The sequence below is a fragment of the Microtus ochrogaster genome, chromosome 16 (assembly GCF_000317375.1).
Source record: "Microtus ochrogaster isolate Prairie Vole_2 chromosome 16, MicOch1.0, whole genome shotgun sequence".
NCBI lineage: Eukaryota > Metazoa > Chordata > Mammalia > Rodentia > Cricetidae > Microtus > Microtus ochrogaster.
The window spans coordinates 23,876,216-23,892,613 of record NC_022018.1 but is presented as its reverse complement, the minus strand read 5'-3'; the positions used below and the strand labels follow the sequence as shown (position 1 = coordinate 23,892,613).

The window sequence follows — 16,398 nt, the reverse complement described above, 5'->3', positions numbered from 1 at the left end:
GAGAGAGAGAGAGAGAGAGAGAGAGAGAGAGAGAGAGAGAGAGAGAGAGAGCGCTGAAGATTGAATTCAGGTCTCACACATTGACTATGGCTATGTCATAAGGACTCCATTAATATCCTTCAAGTATGGGTTTAGACAGCTTCCAGGCTGGTGATCACCTTGCTTGCCTTCCTTCTTTCCTTCCTTCCTTTACTTTTTTGTAAATGGGTGTAGTAAGCACAGCATTTAAGTTCTATGAGCTGCTCTAGCAAATGCAAGTATCAGGTCATGTATACCTCTGATCTGTACACCATAGGTTAAAGTCATCTGGGCTCTCAGTCTGCATCAACAAGGGAGCAGTCTGCTGAGAACTGAGCTGTAGGTCTGGAACAACTGTCCACTGGAGGAACTGCTTACATGTTGGGAGAAGCTCAGATATATGAGGTGCTAAATATAATGTAACAATGAGACTAATACAAAATTGGGTTTTTTACTGCATGTCATACAATAAGGACATGTAAGTAAAGTTGCTGAGAGTCACCCATGCTTAGATCTCACCAGCAGAGGTCAGAAGAGGATAGGAAGTACAGGATGCCTTGCCACTGGAAAGTATGGTCACTTATCATTAAGATTTGATGCTATGTAAAATGAAGTAGTACTTTTTAGAAGAAATAAGGAATTGGGGCTGACAAAATGGTTCAGGGGTAAAACACTTGCCCACCACAAAGCCTGAGAACTTGAGCTTAATCTGCAGGATTCACATGATGGATGCAGAGAATCAACCACCAAACGTTGTCCTCTCGAAACATGCCCACAGTGGCACATATGCATATAAGCATGCATGCACACACACAAAAAATAAAAAATTTAAAAGCAAAAGGCTCTCATATTTTATATATTATAAAGAACACTGCACTGCATTTCATGGCTTTATCTATAAAAATTCACATTTTTTATATAACCTTTCCTCCTTATTAAAAACATTAATAAGCTCAAGGAAATAATAAAATCCATTATTAATATTGTTCTCTACAGGGTAAATATAATGAGTTTATTTGTTTAAGTGCCTTTTTGAGGAAACCCAAATAATTTTGCAAACACTACATTAATTCTCTTATAAAGGATTACTGTCCCTCTTTTAAATGGAGAATGGTCTCCTATAAAATAACGCATGGGCAGAGCTAGAACTGAAGTCATGATTACTCAAACAGACAGAGAGCAAGTCTTCCTAAGTACCAAGAAACACAGTTTCAGCTGCATGCTTTATGGAGTGTAAACTTCAGCAAGCCAATCATTTTCTTGATCTAACTCAATAAAAAAAATACAAATAAATTTTTATTACCTGTCTAACAATGGTAGAGCTTGGTCAGTACATGTAGGCAGACAGAACGATAGCTTCTTTGCATGTGTCTAAGAAGTCCATATAATATATATTTAATCCTTACATAAATATATGTAATTATTAATGTGTTATATATTATACATTATATATCTTAAAAGTGAGGGATCTGGTGAAATAACATGAAGAGTCAGAGCCACCTGCTGCCAAGGGTGACAACCTGAGTTGAAACCTCAGTATCCACCTGGTGGAAGGAAAGAACCAACCTCCACATGTGTGCTGTGAATAACACACACAAATGTGCACACACACACATGCAAGCTTGCATACATTCATGGGTGCATTCATAACAAATAAATGCAGAAAAAATTAAAGAAGGCCATAAAATAAACACACGTAATGTGTGAAAAGGCTCTAAGGAAGAAACTACCTCAAAACTTTCTCTTACCCCACTGACAAGTAAATATACAAATATGTTCTCATCTTAATGTTTTTTACATAATTGGTAGGGAGGATTTCACAGTGTACCTCTGGTGGCCAGGAACTCTCTAAGAAAGCTAGATTGGTCTCAAACTATTGAGTTCTACCTGCCTCTGCCTCATGAGTGCTGAGATTAAAGGCGTGTGCCACCCATCATGCTTGGAATTTTAAATAAATCATTAAGGTATACACAGATTACTTTTTAGTAATTTCCTATTATTTAGAACTTCAAACAAGAAGTTAATTAAGTAATCATATACATACTTGTATTGGGCAGGAATCTTACTATACAGCTCAGTCTTAAAAAAAATTAAACATGCTTACTTTTTAAGCACGTACCCTCCACTAATTTGCCTTACATTTCTTCTTTACTAGAACTTTTCTTGGCTTATCCAATTACTGGATTAAAGGTTTCTCAATCAAAAAATTACAAATAGTGAAGGAAGAGTTGGAGAGAGGTTTTTACTAGATTAATACAACCTAGCCTTTGTTTAAAAAACAAACAACAATTTTAATTCTTTTTTCTCTGACCTTTCTAGTTCAGGACACTACAATATCTGCAAACTCCAGCAACTTTTAAGTCAATATATTCAGTGCTATAAAGAAAGTGGTATGTGACTCATACAGATTACAACCTAGTGGGAGAAACAGATGAGTGAAAAAGATCTTCAAAATATCTAACACATAAACTGTGTTATGTACAATACAGAAAAAAAATAAAGAAGATAATTAACATCGGAGAGAAGTTCCCAACTTTAGGTTAGATGACTATGAACAATCATATCCTATAAGTGATATTAGAGTAAATTCTTGAAGGAACTAAAGAGGCTGAGCCTTGCAATTACTATGAGGACAGCAAAATACCCCACAAGAAGAAGCCAGTGGGAAAGCCTTGAGAGGAACTCTGTCCCACCCACACATTCAGGAGATACTAGGGAGCCAGGAATTGAATGAAAGGAGGTAGCACAAGGCAAAGAGTGAGGTCCTACAACACCTTGAGGATCACTCTTAGCACTTGAGCTTTACTGTGGATGAACAGGGGAGGTATTAGGAGATTCTGATCAGAAGGTGGCATGATTTTAACTCATTTTAACAGGATCCTTCTAATTGTTTGTGGTGAACAGCTAAAACCGTGAGAGAAAGGGGCAAGGGCTGAGCTAGGAAGACAGGAAGCTCCAGAAGAAAAATTACAATGGAAGTAAAGATGAAGTCAAAAAATTCTGAGTAGACCTGGATGGCCAAGCTCACACATTGGTTGAGAGGTGAGGAGAGTCAAAGACAACTCAGAGACTGTGGGCTGGAGTCTGGGGACACTTGTCTACTGGGCAGATCTGTCAACCAACGGGCCAAGGAAAAGATCAAAATTCAAAATCTAAAGTATGGATTTTGTGGCACTAGGGAGGGAGGGAGGGACGGAGGGAAGGAGGGAGGGAGGGAGCAAACTTTAGGCAAAACTATCATAAGACAGAGACTATCTGTAATGGTTACAACAGCACTGGAGCTGAGCGAAGATGGAGGCCCTGTGTGTGTAACAGTAGACCAGATGATTAGTAAAGCAGGGCAAGGCAGAAGCAAATCTTTATGCTGCCACTTAGGACAGTCTGACACAAAGTTCCCATAAGGCAGAACTCACAAGATGGTCACCATCACTGCCTCTTCCTTTTCATGTACTCTTGATCTACACAGATTGCTTTCCTGACCTCCATGTCACTTCAGCAGTACTAAAGACCTGAGTCCCATATCAATCATCTCCCATCTTGCCTCAAATGGCTCTCCTCTAGTCACTGGACGGAGGGCTTCTCACAGGCAGGAAAAAAAAAAAAAAAAATCAAACAAAAAATGTCCTTTCCTCAGTCCTGGGATTGTAAGCAGTAGCTAGTCCAGGGCAAGACACATGCCACCCAGCGATGCAGCCATTGAAAGTTCCCTGTCAAAGTATCCAGGCTATGATGTTGCCAGAGAATCTGGCAACCTTTCACCCACAGGTGTTCACAGCTGTTCTTCTTATATGCAAATAACAATTCTTTACATCTTAAGGGTTTTCTACAGTTTTGATTTTCAAAAAAATTTGATCTCAGAAAATTTTCCTAAAATATTTTTCAAATTATAATTAATTTCACCTGCATTGTCTGAAGCTCAGCCCCTTCCCCAGTAGAATACACACACACACACACCTTCACTTTCATTCTACAGTTTATTTTGGAAGAGAACAGAGGAGTAAAGTGATTCTGAGCAATTCAAACTTCTAATCTCTACTTCTCAGGTATGCCCAGGTGTAGACCCAGCTCCTGGCTAAGGATAGTGAACAATGTTTACAGAAAAGCTGACAGGTGACTGTGTCACTTGTCTAGTCCTTAAAATGTGAAAAGGTAACTGATGATGGGAAACATTCTATAATGTGGGGAGCTGATAAAATCTCATGGACAGCTACATTCTATGGAGCTATAGCTCTAGAATGGTGCTTTATTATCCAGAGCATACATAATGATCAGTTGGGATGCCTTACTCCTAATGACTTATTGTTATACCCATAGATTAGTATAACTGCCAAGCCTCATCAGAGAAGCTTCTTTTACAGTGGATGGTGATTAACCCAGAAACTCACAACTGTTCAGATGTAGAGAATAAGGGATTGTGAAATGCTCAGTCTGAAATGGGACATCTGATGGAGGAAGGTCATTGGCTAATAAGAAACTGCCTTGGCCCATTTGATAGGCCAGCCTTTAGGTGGGTGGAGTAAACAGAACAGAATGCTGGGAGGAAGAGGAAGTGAGGTAAGACGCCTCAGACAGATGGCATGCCTGCTCCTCTCCAGAGCAGACATGATGAGGCTCCGACCCAGGATGGACGTAGGCTAGAATCTTCCCGGTAAGTGCACCTTGGGGTGCTACACACATTAATAGTAACGGGTAATCAAGATGTAAGAATTAGCCAGTAAGAAGCTAGAGCAAATGGGCCAGGCAGTGCTTAAATGAATACAATTTGTGTGTTGTTATTTCGGGGCATAAGCTAGCCAGGCGGCCCGGAGCCAGGCGGCAGGAACGCAGCCCGCAGCTCCCTCAACAGACATCTATACCACACCCTCTCCTCTGAGGCTCACATATTATGAAAGAAGAGCCTAAGAGTCACAGACAGTGGATATTATACGGAAACTGTTTTCTGGACACGGCAGGGCAGCTGTACATGTGAGCTCACAGTAGTTGTGACAGCAAGCATAAGATCTGCACAAACTCAAGCCAGACAAAATTTCAGTTGGAGAAGGGAGGTTGGGAAGAAGTCACACCCCTAGTTCAGAAGCTATTGGAAGTTGACAGCTGTTGGGAGAGGAAAGAGGGAGAGTCAATTTTCTTTACGGTTGACCACTCTCCAGTGAAGGCTACACATTCAGGAGTATCTGGGCAGCACAAACTGTATTTGATGGAATAAAAACAAAAAAAGGACACAGGGTTGAATGGGTAGGAAAGAAGGATGGGAGAAAGGTGTGATCAAAATACACTGGGTATACTTTTCAAAAAATTAACAAAAATGAGAGGAAAAAACTGAATTTCCACCCCCCCCACACACACACACAATATGGATGGATGGAAATTTCTGCCACGGAGAAGTGTTTCATACAGGTAGAGCCTTAAGCTGGGGCCGAGCATTTTAGACTGCTGACCTTTTCCTTACTTTTTTTGTTTGTTTTTTGTTTTGTTTTTGTTTTTTCAATACAGTGTTTCTCTGCAGCTTTGGAGCCTGTCCTGGAACTAATTCTTGTAGACCAAGCTGACCTTGAACTCACAGAGATCCTCCTGCCTCTGCCTCCTCCTGTTGGAATTAAAGGTATACACCACCACCACCTAGCTCCTTTTTCCTTAATTTTAAAGAAAGATGAGAATCTTATAAATCCTCTTATTTCACCCTTATTTGAATTCCTTTCATAACAGCAATACAATTATGATCAAATTCTAATGATGCCAGTTACATATGATTCAGCACTCAAATATCACAAAAGCAGATTCTGTTCCTCTAGAGGAAATTCATCAAGAACTACAAATAAACAAAGAGTCACACTTACCCGGTCTGCAGCTGCATTATGATATGGGAGCTCCTCCTCACTGCAGAGAATAACAACATACATGAAATGGTTGAAATCAGAGCAGTTTTTACTGATTGTATCCTACAGGCATATGTAATATGTCACTATAAGAGATGCATGTTTCATGTTTCCTGCCACCAAATTCAACAACAAATAATGCTGGTCTATAATGATAACACTGTTCATCTTCAAACACAGTGTCTCTATCCTACAGTGAGCAGTTAGAAGTAAGCTACCACCTGACTACAAAAAAGTCATGTTGCTAGAGGCTTGAACATTTCTGTCATGGCAGAAAATTCTGTTGGAGAACACTGCCCTAGACCAGGCTCAGCAACTCATGTCACAGTCAGTAGGAAATGTTCTACACACTCTTTCTCACAACTCCCTGGACTCTAGTGTGGCAGTGCTCACAAACGACAGGTACACTAAGCTCCACAGAACTTCTACAAACCAAGTGGTAAACTGGATTTGGCCCTGACCCACAGGTCAGTCTGCCATCTTGTGCCCTAGACTATCACTTTCACTCCTGGATCAAACTACTGCCTAAAATAAATTACTACCTAAAATTTTGCATGAAGGAAAAAATATGGAGCCAGGTCTGGAGGAAGAGGACTGAAATCCCAGCTAATCAAGGGGGTGAGTAGAAGAAAAATACCAAATTCAACAACTTCCTGGGTTTCAGTGAGTGCAAAGCCTGCCTTGGCAACTGGGTGAGACCCTATCTCAAAGTAAAATCATAAAATGAGGGTTGCAGGAGCAGGAGAGATGGCTTAGCTTGTGTAGTGTTTGCTATGCAAGCATGAGGACCTGAGTTTAATCCTTAGCAACTGCGTGTGTGTACACACACACAGAGAGAGAGAGAGAGAGAGAGAGAGAGAGAGAGAGAGAGGCTAAAGATATAATTCAGTGGTAAGATATGGTACATTTCTGGCAAGAGTGGGGCCTTACATTTAATTACTAGTATCAAAAAAAGAGAAAAGTTGGCTTCCAATGGACTTGTGAATTAAAAGGAAACTTCCACTTTTAATCTGTAAAATAAAGCTTTACTGCTATAACTTCAACAGTATTTTTTAATAAAAAAGAAGAAAACCATTTCTCTGGCTCATGTATGCCATCACCTCTAATATTAAAATATCCTGAGACTCTTATATTAACTGTTAGTAATAAATAAAGTATTTCATATAAACAAAGTTGATTTCAGCAGCTTTCTCAATAGTATGGATGTTTTGGCAATAATATGTGCATATTCTTGCTTCTGTTTTCTCTTGAGATCAAGTGGCATGATTTTGAAAACATGACAGGTTATTATTCAAGAGCTAGCATTTCTGTCATTCTTTGCTTCTCTGAAGAGTCCTTAGATGAACCATTGAGCGACAGCAATGAAACAGACAAAAGTGGTATAAAAGCCAAGAGAATTTAGAGAGAAAACCCAAATCCCATTTTTCATAAATAATCAAGATTTTCACTTAGTCACTTAGCCTAACACAGAAATATTTAATACAATATAATCCAGAACACTTAAATGTTCTTCAGCTGTTGCCAGAGTCTACAAATAAGAAGGGTATGGACTGAGGAAATCAAATACAGGCTTCAGCATTCATGCGGATGACAGCAAGATTGGGTTCTCATATCTTATATCTAAAACTTTCCATGCAGAATCTGCTGTGTTCACAGATTTTGCTCTCAAATCTCTGTGGTGACATACACTGAGGCTCACAGTCACCTGAGAAGAGAGAATGCCACCTCACTAAGAGTCCTGTGTGTTGTCCAGAACATGAGCTGGAACAGTCAAGGTATGTGTACTAAAAATCACGTTTTGCTTATGTCAATAATCTGTATCTTTCGTTTTTCTTTCCTTCCTTCCTTTCTTTTTTCCTTTTAAAACAAGATTTCTCTGTGTAGCTCTGACTGACCTGAAACTCACTTTGTAGACCAGGTTGGTCTGCCTCTGCATTCTAAGTGTTGGTATTAAAGGCATGTACCACCACACTGGCTCCAATAATCTCTATCTTGCTACCAAAACCTCCATCAAGTAGAAAGGAGGAACGAACACAGTTTGGAATACATAGATGAGTATTCCTTCAGGTCAGCAAATTATGACCCACAGGTCAAATCTTGTTTGTTGTCTATTTCAGTAAATAAAGTTTGAATGGCACACTGTCATACTTACTCATTTAGACATTGGGGTTCTTTTCACACTTCAGCAGCAGAGTACAAGACAGAGCAGAACAAAACACATGGTCTGTCTACAAATCCAAAAACACTTAGCACCTGGTTCTTGGTAACACATGACTACTATCTATCCTCTGCTCTAAGCAGTGGTTCTCAACCTTCCTAATGCTGCAACCCTTTAGTTTCTCATGTTGTGGTGACCCCAAACACAAAAATTATTTCATAGGAACTGCATAACTGTAATTTTGCTACTGTTATGAATTGTAATGTAAATAACAGGTTATCTGCTAGTCGACCCCTGTGGTGGTAGCAACCCACTAGAGAAGTGCTGCTTTAGAGACTATGGCCTGCAGACACCTGAGGGCTACTCAGAACACTGCTGACGGCAGCCCTTCCAAATAAAGAGTGAGTGAACACAGCAGAAACCTAAGCTGGCATGTTTTTCATCTGGATTAGGTTTTAATTTGGTATTACTAAGTATGTCTCTGTCATTTCTCAACAATTCATGGGAATATTTCTGTAAATGTGAAATAAACATTCACTTGGAAACCTAATTTGTTAAGAGTTAAAATCAGTTAAGTAGAATATATTGACTAGGGTTCAATTCTGGTTTTAAAGCAAATTTTATCTAAGTTTAGATTCAATCTAGCTAAAATTTACATATAAAACTGATAAAAAGAGTTCCAAGCCTTCCTAATCAAAACAGTTAATCTTGATATGCAAGGGAACCTATGGACAGTCCACTACATTTTATAAATAAACAAATTTGAATAAGTAGTTGAGCATCTGATGCTTAGAGTTAATTTGATCTCCTTTATTTTTGGTAGTTTCCTTTTACTTCTTTCTCCTATTAAAAGCCTGTGACCTAAAAGCATTATTTACCATTGTTCAAATGCCAAGCATTCTGTCCAGCAGAGCTGTGGTAGCTAGTTTTGATTAAAACATTTAAACTTCTACAACCGCTTAAGCAAGCTCAACTTTTCCACTCTGTAGCTGCAACCCCCATCCCAGGCTGTTTTGCCAATAGCTTCCGGACATATTGTGAATGCTGTTATCAAACCAAGTCAATCTATACTGCGTTAACTACTTTCACTCCTTTACTCATCATAACAAAGAATTTAAGTTTCTAAAGCTATATCTAGATATGAACTAAGCAATATCCAGAAGGCTGGGAGGTTGTTCTTTTTATTGTATTGACAATTAATTTAAAATCTAATTTCAATTGCAGCAGCTATCAAGACTTATACACAGCTAAGATAGAAGAGGTGCTCTTTAATTAAGGTGTGAAAGAAAGTAACATCTGGATGCTTGCAGCAAAAACTTTATCCAACAGTATGACAAAGCCCCATCTACTGTGGCAAGTAATAAAAGATGCCTGCAGCAAACTCTGGGGAAAGTGCTTTACTGAGAGTAGGCACTGTTACAAAAACCAACTGATAAAGCCTAACGTCACACTGGAACCCACTCCTCTGCCTCATCATTCCTATTTAGGCTTCTAGTTTGGGACTCCAACATAAAACACACACACAAAAAAGGGGGGGGGTTCTTTTGAACGAATGTGACGTCATGAGAACTAATACCAATCAGTCTCATTTTCAAAAATGTGGTGACCTTTGCTATCTTAGTATAGATGTCAATAGAAGAAGCCATTTCAGCCTCCTCTGTAGTCATCTCAAAGCACTTATCCTGTATTTCTCTCACTAAATCAAAAGAAGGCAGTAACAGGCAGCACACCACAGCAACTCAGAACATGACTCTGGAGTGAGACCTGTCCTAGAGCCACCCTATCCTAGGAGCTGACACTGTCCATAAACTCAACAATTTACTTGAGTTCTTTGAACTATAGGTTCGCCATCTAAAAACCAGAGAAAGAGAACCCACCCCAAAGAAGTTTTGAATGAGTAAATGCTTAGAACACCCCTGACAGCAGCAAGGGCTCAATGAGCACTCACTACTACTATTAAGGTAAGTTATCGACTAATATTCCCCACTATAACTAATCAAACATTAGCTCAAAGTTAAAAATACAAAATAAAATAAAAACAAACAAACAAGGAAGAAACAAAAACCCTGACTACAACTTTCCAACTGACAGATACAAGTTAGGATCTAGGGCAAGAACGTGTTTGTAACACTTAAATCTGTTTCAACAGACAAGAAAGAAAATTTAGGTAATTAACAGACCCTTTTGGAATGTATGGGTTTTTAATATGTACTTCATACTACTTGGATTATACTATAATTCTAAAAAACACATTATCATAAGGATAGAATGGTCAGAATAAACTGAATTGCATCCTATCTGCTGAATCAAAACCTAGTGCAGAATCCAGAAATCTTTTTCTTCAACTGATTCTAATGTGCAATTAATTGTACTTCAAAATCTGATTCACATCCCAGTTCTGCACTTGACTCACACAAATGTACAATGGCTTCCCATCACAGTTGTGGCTATGTTTGATGATGGTGTACAGGAGGGAGAGGGGAAGAAGGAGGACAAAAGGAAGAAGAAAGGGGAAGGGAAAGAAAAGAAGAGGGAGAAATAAAAATAATGAAGCAGGAGTTGAGAACAGTACTTTCATTGTAGGCACTGCTCTGTTGTCTACCAAAGTTCAAAGTCTCTGGATTAGTAACTATCCAGGAGAAAATTTCAGATAGGCACCATCTCAAAGCATAATAAGAACTTCATAAATATTCCTATATTTGATTTCTTCAAAGCCTCCAAACGCTTATGATATATATAATTTTTATTCTTTTCAATAGATGAAGTATGAAATCATTCACTGACAAGAAGCCAGTTGACAGCAAAAAGAATGCACACTGCTAAAAGGCACACCAACTTAGATAACACTAGGACCTAAACAAAGAGACAATATTTAAGAGACAAATATCCTTTAACTGAATTACTTTACAGTAGTCTAGCCCCCTCTCTAGAGTTTTTATACATCAGCCAAGATAGAGTTAATTTTGAAAAGCATTATCATGATTACATTTATAACTATAAGGAAGATCAATGGCATATTTTTCATTGCTCATTTATAGGCAACACTCATATTCTAATTGCTAGTTACTTTAAAATTCATCTATGTCAAATCAAGTGCTTTATAATCATTTTAGAAATATAAACTGCTATCCATGTGCATTTAACTCTGTTAAATAATTAATATAACTCATTTACACACTTACTGTGCTCTTAACAAAACACGAATGGTATAAAGGTTATATTCTTAACTATGGCTAAATTTTAATCACAGTAGTTTAAAATCCTAGGAACCAGAAAGTATGTGAGAGCACTCCTGGAGTCTTAGAAAAATTCTAAATTTAATATCGGATGACCATAGTAAGATTTTAACTGAAAAACAACAGCTTCCAACCTGTGTGACTTACTGTAAAAAGCCAAATCTATCAGTGACTTTGTAAACAAGATAATCAGCATCTTCCCAAGGCTCAATTTCCGCACCCTCTCGCCCCTAAAACAAGAGATGACAAAAGGAGTTACTGAGAATTTATAACACCAAGTATTTTACTCGGACAGATCAAATATATGACTATTTTTTAACTCAACTATTTTGGCAATGTAATCACTGCTCCTTAATTATTAGCTATGGAAAGTACTGTGTCAGCAAGAGCTAACATAGCTACTTCTCCATCAAAAGGTGTCCTGAGAGAAGTCAATGAGCAGGAAAGCTACTACAGAAGAAATTGACACACCTTAACCTAAGTGCTCAAGTGAACTGTCCAGAACAGGCCTTTCATGCAAACCTCTCTGAGAAGGAAATGTGTGCTTTGTTTCTCCACTGTTTGGTTTCCCAACTACACCAGCCCTGAACCCACTCTTAAGGCCAAAGCAAAAAAAAAAAAAAAAAAGACTTCCAAAAGGGTACGGTGGCACATGTATTTAATCCCAGCACTCAGGAGGCACAGGCAGGTGGAAAGTGGATCTCTATGAGTTCAAGGCTTGGCAAACTGAGAGCACGCTTCAGTTTGTAGTTTGTAGTGCTGAACATGCAAGGACTACTTGGCAATTCTCTCATGCTCTCTGTCCTCCCCACTTGCACAGCACTGTCCCCTGCTGATCCCTTGCAGTTTTCTTCAGGCACTCCAACTCTCTGATGATTGCATCTTCATAGGTAACTCTTAACTGCTGGTGCACTGGAAATGCTTTCCCCAGATCACCATTCTAAGTACTCTAGGTACCACTTATTCATAGGCTAACAATGAAAAGTTTAAAACCCCCAAATACAATGTACCAACCCTTCAAATTTTAGACTTGTAGAAACTTCTTCCATTTAAGTGTATTTGCTCATATGTTTTCCTTCAAGCAGATTATGAACATCCTATGGGCAAGGACTGTCAAAAAAGGTTTCCCAGTGCCTACCTTAGGCTAGCTACATATGGGTGAGCCCTGCATGGTGGGGAAAAAGTGACTGCAAGTATGAATAACCAGTGCTAAGTGCCAACAGTGCCAAGTGATGCAGATGTAGAACATGGCACCTACAAATAAATGTTATGACCCATTAAAAGAGACAAATATGGAGAAATTATTGATAATAAATTGATTACAACCTTTTACATCAAAACTAAGAAATATTCCACGCTAAGGTGATATAAAGGGAGAAAGGGAAAGAAAATGGGAGGGAAAACAGAGAGGAGGGGACAACGAACACTAACAATGTCTATACAGGCCAAAAAGAAATCTGCTCTTTTATAAATACCTCCCTGCTGGCTAGTTTTCTTAGAATTAGGAGGTGCTATGTAGACTATTGGGGGAGAAGAGATCAGCAGTCTGACCCAGTTGTGAACTCTGAAAACTACAATAATGACCAGCCTGGCAGCTCATGCCTGTAGGAAGTTAAGGCCCAAGAGGACCCAATCTGGAGTTGGTCTGGCGCTGTTAGAGTGATAGTGCCTAGCCAAGGAGGGGTAACCATGCGAGGCTGCCTGAGGGCCTAGCAACAGGTGCTGTCGGAGGTCCTGATCATGTCTAGTGAAATGTGGGGTGGCCATGCAATGTCAACAGATGGGAACGGCAGGGTGCTGATGGTATGTAAGACACCCACCCCACCCCACCCCCGTTAACTTGTAACTAAGAGTCTGCTATAAACCTTTCACCAGACTCCTGGCATCTTCGTAGGTTGACATGGCACCTGACAGGGGATGCATGTCAGGAGAGGTAGTGGCAGTTTCCTTTAGGGGAGTGGTCCCTGGAAGGTTGAGCATGCTCCACTGGATAGCTGCACACCCATGTACATATGGACAGCACAAATTGGATGGGGGGGGGGCAAAAAGGAGAGAGGGAGAATTCTCAGAAATAAGAGAAAAAAGGGTTGAACTCAATGTTCTCACAAAGGGAACAAACGCCTTGTTATTTCAGCTCTCCAAAAATTAAGCCCTTTTCTATTTATATGGATTTTTTTTAGGCTCAATGTCCTTTATTTATGGCTAGAATCCACTTATGAGTGAGTACATACTATATTCATCTTTTGGGATCTGGGTTACCTCGCTCAGTATAGTGTTTTCTATTTCCATCCATTTGCATGCAAAATTCAAAATGTCATTGTTTTTTATCACTGAGTAAGGATATTTATATGGATTTTTAAATAAAGCCTACTCAAAGAATAAATATACTTACTCTGTCATATTTAGCAACTATTTCAGCTCGTTCCTGAGCAAGTTTGAGTGCTACATCCTGGTCCGAATCTGTGGAGAGATCAAATTTAGATGGACTGTTATCCTGAGAATAATAGTCATAAAACTAATAAAACATAAAAGCAATACTGCTTACAAAAAAATTAATAAAATCAAAATGAGCTAAATGCAGCTTCAGAATACCAACTGATTTATCTGTTTTCACTGCGTATAAACTCAGAGCATAAATTTACTACCACAGCAAACACTTCTAGGACAACAAATCTAAGCCTCTGCTGTGGTCTTAATTTCAATCAGATGTGCCCCTCACACACCTCCATTTTTGAGCATCTGGTCTTGAGCTGGTGGTGCTATTTTGGGACACAGAACCTTGCCTTGACTAGAAGATGGGGTTGGAGGTGACAGGGCAGGCCTTGAACATAGAGCCCAGCCTAGCGCCTCTCTCTGCTTGCTGGTTTAACACCATTCGAGAGGGCTCTGCAACATGTTCCTGCCACCCTGCCTTCCTAGCCATTGCCCAGAAACCATAAACCAAAATAAACATGTCTTTCCTCACACTGCTTGTATAAGGTATTTTGATTTTATTAATTTTTTTTTTTTGCTCACTGTGACAAGGAAAGTAACTAATACTGCACTCAAAATCAACTTTGAATTTAAATTTTCATAGAACTAGGAATAGAAACTGAAACGGTAAACTCTTAATGTTTTTAGGGGTGGGGGAAGAGTTTTAACTGGGAAATGAGAGTCAAGGCAATGCAGGGAGAGGGACGGGAGAAAGGATAAACAACACTAAGGATGCTAAGAGCCAGAGGGAACATTATTTTATGTTTGCTTAAAAATAACATATGTGAAAAAAACACTAACCATACAGAATAAAGAAAGAATATTAAGAGCTGCAAAGGAAAGGGGCCAAGTAACATATAAAGGCAGACCTATCAGAATTATACCGGACTTATCAATGGAAATAATGAAAGCCAGGAGGTTCTGGACAGGGATTATGCAGATACTAAGAGACCATGGATGCCAGCCCAGACTACTATACCCAGCAAAACTTTCAATCACCATAGATGGAGGAAAACAAGATGTTCCATGACAAAACCAGATTTAAACAATACCTATCCATAAATCCAGCCCTACAGAAAGTACTAGAAGGAAAAGTCTAACCCAAAGAAGTCAGCTACATCCATGAAAACACAAGCAATAGATAATCCCACACCAGCAAATCAAAAAAAAGGGGGGGGGAACACACACACAATGCCACTACCAACAGCAAAATCAAAAATAACAGGAACTAGCAATCACTGGGCATTAATATCCCTATTATCAATAGATTCAATTCACCTATAAGAAGACACTTTTAGAAGGCTAACAGAATGGATACAGAAACAGGAGCCAAACATATGCTGCATGTAAGAAACACACCTCAACTTCAAAGACAGACTTTACCTCAGAGCAAAGGATTGGGAAAAGATTTTCCAATCAAATGGACGTAAGAAGCAAGTCGGTATAGCTACACTAATAGATAACAAGCTAGACTTCAAACTAAAATTAATCAAGAGATGGAGAAGGATATTTCATATTCATCACAGAAAAAAATCCATCAAGATAAAGTCTCAATTCTGAACATTTAAGTTCAAAGGCACCTACACATGTAAAAAAATTATTAAAGCTTAAATCACATATCAAACTCCATATAATAAAAATAGGAGACTTCAACACCCCCACCCCATTCTCACCAAGAGATGGGTCTGCTAGACAGAAACTTAACAGAGAAAAGAGAAAACTAACAGACAATATGACTCAAATGGACTTAACAGACATATATAGAACAGTCTATCCAAACACAAAAGAATATACATTCTTTTTTTTTCTTTCTTTTTTTTTTTTTTTCGAGACAGGGTTTCTCTGTGGTTTTGGAGCCTGTCCTGGAAATAGCTCTTGTAGACCAGGCTGGTCTCGACTCACAAGATCCACCTGCCTCTGCTTCCCAAGTGCTGGGATTAAAGGCGTGTGCCACCACCGCCCGGCATTTTTTTTTTCTTTTCAGCACCTCATGGAACTTTCTCAAAAACTGACCACACTTGGTCACAAAGCAAATCTCAACAGATAACAGAGATTAATAAATCCCTGTATCTTATTGGATCACCATGGATTAAAGTTAGAATTCAACAACACAAAATACAGAAAGCCTACAAACACATGGAAACTAAATAAAGTTCAACTGAATTATCACTGGGTCAAGGAGGAATTAAAGAAATAAATTAAAGACTTCCTAGAATTCACTGAAAATGAAGTTACATTTCTTTTCCTCATGGCAGGGGATTTCTTTCACTTTTCTCAGAGTACAAAATGCTAACAAGCTCTCCCTTCAGTGTAAGTGTGAATAGTAAGTACATAGAAGGAATGATTCTATATAGTAACCAAAACACACACTAGTAGTTCACACGTTTACAACACACTAATACAAAGAGACCACTGAGATAAGCATTCACATAGCACCACCCTATTCTGATGCTCAGCTTTGAAACAACAGACTCCTACCTCCACTAAACGGAAGAAAGTGTGTGCATAGAAATTAAATCCAAGCCCACTGAGCTCCAGCAGTGCCATCAGAGCTGCTAAACATTTCCTTCCAAACCAGCAGTGGAATGTTTTCCTAAGATATCTTTTACAGCAGGCCTTACCCACAACCAGTCCCAAG

At 39.0% G+C, this 16,398-nt stretch overlaps 1 protein-coding gene across 2 annotated transcripts in view; it reads right to left on the bottom strand.

The window, feature by feature from the left end:
- The window catches only part of Usp6nl (USP6 N-terminal like), a 127,859-nt gene that overhangs the window by 42,720 nt on the left and 68,741 nt on the right, over window positions 1-16,398 (bottom strand). The window contains exons 3-5 of one of the 2 annotated variants that reach the window (XM_013349059.2): window positions 13,681-13,748; window positions 11,436-11,518; window positions 5,856-5,895 (exon numbers count right to left, since the gene is read on the bottom strand). In XM_013349059.2, coding sequence (XP_013204513.1) covers window positions 5,856-5,895; window positions 11,436-11,518; window positions 13,681-13,748 — 191 coding nt within the window. Of the gene's footprint in view, window positions 1-5,855; window positions 5,896-11,422; window positions 11,519-13,680; window positions 13,751-16,398 lie in introns of those variants that run through there. The other variant, XM_013349060.2, reaches the window with a different exon arrangement.